This window comes from Lygodium microphyllum, chromosome 1, assembly GCF_053477565.2.
Source record: "Lygodium microphyllum isolate KBCC chromosome 1, Lygodium_microphyllum_v1.1.10, whole genome shotgun sequence".
In the NCBI taxonomy this organism is placed as follows: Eukaryota; Viridiplantae; Streptophyta; class Polypodiopsida; order Schizaeales; family Lygodiaceae; genus Lygodium; species Lygodium microphyllum.
In genome coordinates this window covers 141,229,238-141,235,166 of record NC_141135.1, presented here as the reverse complement: position 1 = coordinate 141,235,166, position 5,929 = coordinate 141,229,238, and the positions used below count along the sequence as shown (strand labels likewise).

Sequence of the window (5,929 nt, the reverse complement as noted above, 5' to 3'; positions counted from 1 at the left end):
CTTTTTGGCTATCTATTTAATTTGTGATGACATTTATATTTAAACCACTTTCACATAATGTAGTACAAAAAAAGCAAGTCTTTTGCAAATTTAGACCCTCTACATAATTGATTCTCTCTAGTGAAAACAAGGAAAAGCAATTACAAGGAAATATGACCACCATTAGATAGTTGTTGAAAAAAGATAGAGAGGGTCAAAGATAGAAGGGGTTGGATCAAGCTATAGAGTGTGCATTTCTATGTCCACCTTTGAGACCATTTTAGTAAAAAATCTTGAAAACTTTTCTAAAGAAATTGACTTTTTCAGTAACTCCAAAGAGGGTTGAATGCAATTGAAAATCTGGTTCTCTAAACAAAGAATTCCACTTAAAACATTGTTTCCAAACATTTTATTATGCTGTCTAGCAATATTGGTGAAGTCTCACCTAATTTTGATATCACGCGATCATGTTAATAAACCTATGCTGCTTAAGTGACTTGCATCCACTCTTGTGGCGAATTACAAGACAAGATATGAAGCAAACTTGCTCAAAAGGCAAGCATACATCAACATATTTCTTACAAGACAAGATATGAAGCAAACTTGCTCAAAAGGCAAGCATACATCAACATATTTCTCAAGTCTTCTTGCGTGAGCAAAAAATTAAAGATCTTTGAAAAACTCTCTATGCTAAAGCCCAAAACTCCGCAATTCAAGCCCATTCTTAAAAACCACTTTTGAGTAAGAGAATGTACAATTGAAGGGAATTTTTTGGTTTGAAATGCTCCCAATAATAGTTCTTCAAATAGATTCCACACCATGGAAAGGAGGTCAATCACAGGTGAGCATGAGGATTGCCACAAGCATCACGTTTGTGCATGCAGATGAGTTGTTTTTTGGCTGCAAACAAATTGAGAAGAGGTTGTACCACCGGCGTCCACCACCAGTCTTTAAAGAGACTCTATGCAAGCCGATGAACGTACACCAGTGTACACCATCAAAGCTGAATTCTGTACAGAGAAGAGATCTACCAACTTACATAGGCCTGCTCACCTTCTTGGTCACAATAGTTGGAAGAATGAAAAGAAGGCCTATCATGAACAGCAGTGAAACAGTCTTCCCATCATATAGATCACCCACTGACTCTAACTGCCCAAGTGTGAGCCCAGCCTGCAAGATGAAGCCACATCATCAAAACCAAATCACCAATGAGATCTACAGGCATTGACCATACAAAGTTATGAAAACCCTACAACACACCATCGAATTTAATTATTGTACTCACACGGACAGACAACACTGATGCTGGAATGAGGCCAATGATGGTTGCAAGGAAGAAGATATGGTATGGTACATCGACAATAGGAGAGGCAAAATTGATCAGGGTGTTTGGCAAGGTAGGCGTAACTCGCAAGAAGAGCAAGTAATTTAGGAGCTTTCCTTTACGTTTAGCCACCTGCATGAAAGAACCAGCTATGCTTAATTTAGTTACTTTACTAACATTTCTACTATCACAAAACATGACTCACTTCAAGGACTCTTTTGCAACACAACTGAACATCTTCTGTTAAGCTTATGAATCTCCTATTCTATTACATGAAACTACACATCAAACTGTGCACCACACCCAAGGTTAGCACATGCTGATGGGCTCACATAGTCAACATGAATAAATTTCCCTACAGTGAAACAAGTACAACTTACAGGGCCTACTTGATCCAAGTTCTCCAACTAGTCAACAGTTATTTATTTTCTCAAAATAGGACAACAAGCATTTTTGGAAAGTGATGCACGGCCAATACCCACACAGCCACTCAAGATAAAGAAGAAACTGTTACCTCTGACCGAAAAAATCTTATTTGATTCGGCCATAACCAAATTGCAATTGGTGCACCAAACAACTTGGACAAAAAATAGCATGATGAAGCCCCAGCAGTCGCTGAAAAGATCACTAAAAGTACACCTTTGTATAACCCAAACAACCCCCCAGCCAAGAGGGAAAAAAAGATAGTCCCAGGAATCATGAAGGTTTGCATGAATATGTAGGTCGAAACATATCCCACAAGGACTTGCATTGTGTAATCTTTTGTGTACACTGAAATGTGTTCCCTGCAGAAGCAAACCATCACATGAGAAAGAAGCACGTAAAAAGAGCTCAAGAACTCAACACCTAGCACAAGACCTCAAGAACTGCATCTGTATGAAAACAATATCACATATGTATGAGATTGGCTCTTTCATCCAAATTTTGATGAGTCATGAAAACACAAATACATATCTATGAATCCAAATTTTCCTGTATAAAACACTAGCAAATCAACTGACAGAAAACTGTAAAAGCTTTCTCTATAAAGGCGGCACAGTAACTTTAACATTTAGCCTATAAGCCCAAGCCCCACTTTAAAACAATACATCTGAAGGTGTCATTCATTCTAGCCTTCAGTACATGAATCTATTTTTCCTACCAAACAAAGAGCAAGAATCCGTTCAAATGAAGTTATCCCAATGTTATCCCAGTCCATTCAGCAGGTACAGAGTGACTAGTGTCACTATAAAATAAACCCTTTTGAATCGCTTTCTGTCACAACATCAGCTGCTAGCACAAGGTACAACTACATCAGTCCTCTAACCTCTCCCCTAAGAAGTGTCCAATTTCAAATTAGTGATCTGGCCTCTTTTATTTAGTATACCAACGGAATTTTGAAGGGGTGCAGGACAGACAAACCAGACTTTAGACCAGCAAACCGCTTTAAGCTACTATCCATGAGAGGATAGGAGAATGATCTCAAGGAGAAGGTTTCCTATCTGCACAGTATGCCTGAATTTTGAAGGTTTGGTCTTGAGGTCATTTATTTAAGACATTGTTGACTTGCTTCGCCAAGAACCAGTCATCGGATGTCTTTTCTATTTTACTCCTAGTAAGAATTTCTGAAACCTCACTATTGCAACCATTTTTCTCAAATCAAATAGCTCTCTCCTTTCAATACCTTCTCATGGCTACAATACCCTGCCTGCCAAGGCACAATACTCCTTGTTGCAAGATGAAACCAAGCATAGCTCACGTAATAGCACTTCTGTGGTTTACACCCTCAAAAAAAAAAACATCTCAGTGGCAAGTAGGTCTAGGCATTATCCTGGAAACACAAACCCTCACCTAACCTAATCACTGTCCAAAATCAGGACATGACAATACCACGCTGTGAGATGATATACTGTGACTTAGGATTACTGGATCAAGTAATCACTCACCATGACTGTGTTAACCTGGATTATGCAAAGCTTGCAAGTAACACTTGATCAGGGATATAATACCAAGCAGAGGTGGGTTCATTTATATGTTTTACTCTAACTCAATGATAACCTCAAAGAAAATGTCAGCACCAAGCACTGTACCCTCACACCATCAGTTAGAATTACTGCACCGAGAAATCACTCAACACAACCGCATCAGCCTAGAACATGTGTAACTTCCAGGATGTGTCATGCACGACCATATGAAACAAGAATTAAGTAATATGCACAAGCTTGAATTACTTGAATAATGGATTGCACAAACATCTGAAGAATTTTTCTGGAAGCAAGCATCCTTCCTTCATACATCAATTTCAAACAACAATTCTGTAAGCAAGGGCCCTTACTTCATAAACCGGAGGTCATCCAAATTCTTTGGAATCTTCATTACATTTCTGTCCAATCTGGGCATGGTGATGTAGATACTGAACAAAACAAAGGAGAAGAGCGTGAATACGCTGGTAAGGGTGGCGACCTGTGACTGAGACAAAGGGAATGGCGTCCTGATAGGCCTGGAAGATGGTACTGGTGGCCGCAGAACTGACGATGATGCTGATGCCGATGGCAGCAATGAAAACGACACTGACGACGATGATAATGATGAAACTGAAGAGGACAACGCTGAACGTGTTGAAGCGCGCTCATCTTTAGCCCTTTTGATGCTAGATGGTGAAAGGGCAGCCCTGAGGACAGGCAAGCTGAGGTATGAGTAGACATATGAGACGAAGGGGGCCATTTGAGGTTTCATGGTGGGGAATCCAGGGGTAAATACTCTCTCTCTCTCTCTCTCTCTCTCTCTCTCTCTGTGTCTCGGGCGAATATGTTCGTATGCCCTTTCTCTGATCTCTCCCTTCCTCTAAGAAAACCCTAACTCAGTGTCATTTGTTCACTTAGTACCTTCTGCCCCACTCTGCGACCTCTTCTCTTCTCTCAGAAACTTTAGTGTACATCAGATAGGTAGAAATGAGTCAACCCCGTCTCTCCCTCTCTATCTTTCTCTCTGTATGCATGGCAGACCATATCCACCTAAAATAAGCCCTGCAGAACAGAGCGCTTAGGTAGCAGGCTTCTGTTAGATCGTCTTCTTCTTCCGACTCCGCTGTCTCTTCTTCTATCTCTCTCTTCTGATGCTAACAGGTCGCCTCATCCTGCGCTTTAAAAGACCCCTTCTCAGGCGCCCCCCCCCCCCCCTCTCTCGACTCTCCACTCTCTATCTTTTCTTTTCCTTTCCTTTCCTAAGTCGGAACAAAAAAAAAAAACCAAGGAAAGAAGCCTCTGCGGGCCCCCGCGATCTTGACCGTCCGCCGCCATCCCGATCCGATGGCTATCGCTCGCCCATTCCTTTGTCGTGCTCCCACTGGACATTTTCTTATCCACGCTCCCTTTTTTGTTCTGTCCGCACCTTTAAATTTGCCCAGGGCCCCCCACACATGCCTGCGCTTCTTGCGCCCCTGGTTGCCTATCTTAGCCCGCCACGTCACCCTCTGGTGCCCTGATTGCCACTAATTGGCCTCCCATGTGGCCCCCCACACCCCCGTCTCCCAGGACCCATCGTCATTCCTTTCCTTGTGGGCAAACGGAACGAGTGATGCGACATGCGTGATGTCACGAACAATCTACTAGTGATACTCTATAAAATTATATATATATATATATATGCTAATGGAGTCGTGACGTGGACTATGTCTTGCGTCCCCGAGGCACAAATCTATTCTCATCCAAGTATGTTTTGTTATAAGTGAGAGAGTGGGAATGGGGTTTTAATTTAAAAAAAGGAGGTGAGGGGGCCGGGGCTAGGTTTTAATGACAAAAGGGAGAGGGAAGAGAAAATGAGAGATTACATTAGAGAAAGAGGGGAGAGGAGGGGGTTTTGATTGAAAAAGGGAGGTTCGGAAAAGGGGTACATTCGAGAAGCCCTCTAGAAGTTCGGGGCTTTCTGAACCTGTAACAAAAATAATATAGTAGTAAAATACACTCTCTTTTCCATTATGTTTTGTAAAATTTGTTTGCGGGATCACAAGACAGTAATTTGGGTAACATGGGTACGTTAGTTGAAATTTTGCATCCCCTTTTATTTGTATCTAAAAGTAAAACTTTTTGCAACATCCCTCGGGATAGATAAAAGTAGCACCACTCTCAATTACATAGGACTTGTCTCCACCAACATAATGGATCGAAATATTTGCGAGTCCATAAAGACTTTACTTCCACATGCAAACTAATTTGCAATAGATAAATTATTATTTTCACACTGATAAAACCCACAATGGCAAATGTGAAAACAACATCAAAATTAGCAAGATTTTGCACTTGCAAAAACCTTGTGGTGAACCTCTCTAGACCATCCCTTTACCCATGGCTCAAAAAGGTTCAAGGCACAAAAATCACTTGTAGTCCAAGACACCATGAAGACTTGCAAGTTTGAGCACCTGTTCACATTGTGGTTCTTAATAAGGTTAGGAACAAATCCATTACCTCACTATCAAGGTCACACACAGATTTTAAAGTGTGGTCAAAAAGGTTTTGGACCAATTTCAACCAACTCTCTCTCTCTCTCTCTCTCTCTCTCTCTCTCTCTCTCTCTCTCTCTTTGTGAATTATATAGAGGGTAAAGGAGCCAATAAAGTGATGCCCTCCAAAAAGGAAACTCACCCCACCC

At 41.3% G+C, this 5,929-nt stretch overlaps 1 protein-coding gene across 1 annotated transcript; it reads right to left on the bottom strand.

Moving 5' to 3' along the window:
* Nucleotides 1–508: 508 nt before the first annotated feature.
* Nucleotides 509–4,449, bottom strand: LOC148041746 (putative membrane protein At4g09580). Its single transcript, XM_087681996.1, has 4 exons — nt 3,618–4,449; nt 1,818–2,088; nt 1,265–1,435; nt 509–1,149 (listed from the first exon to the last, which is right to left on the bottom strand). The coding sequence occupies exons 1-4, from the start codon at nt 4,016–4,018 to the stop codon at nt 1,015–1,017; spliced, it is 978 nt and encodes a 325-aa protein (XP_087538122.1). The 5' UTR covers nt 4,019–4,449; the 3' UTR covers nt 509–1,014.
* Between the last annotated feature and the right edge of the window lie 1,480 nt (nt 4,450–5,929).

Bases quoted from the DNA above. Each gene is read 5' to 3' on its own strand.
- LOC148041746 (XM_087681996.1), bottom strand. From the start codon at position 4,018: ATGAAACCTCAAATGGCCCCCTTCGTCTCATATGTCTACTCATACCTC. The intron at 2,089-3,617 runs GTAAGGGCCCTT...TTGCTTCTGCAG, and splicing joins GATGACCTCCGGTTTATGAA to GGAACACATTTCAGTGTACA. The intron at 1,150-1,264 runs GTGAGTACAATA...TTCATCTTGCAG, and splicing joins CATCAGTGTTGTCTGTCCGT to GCTGGGCTCACACTTGGGCA.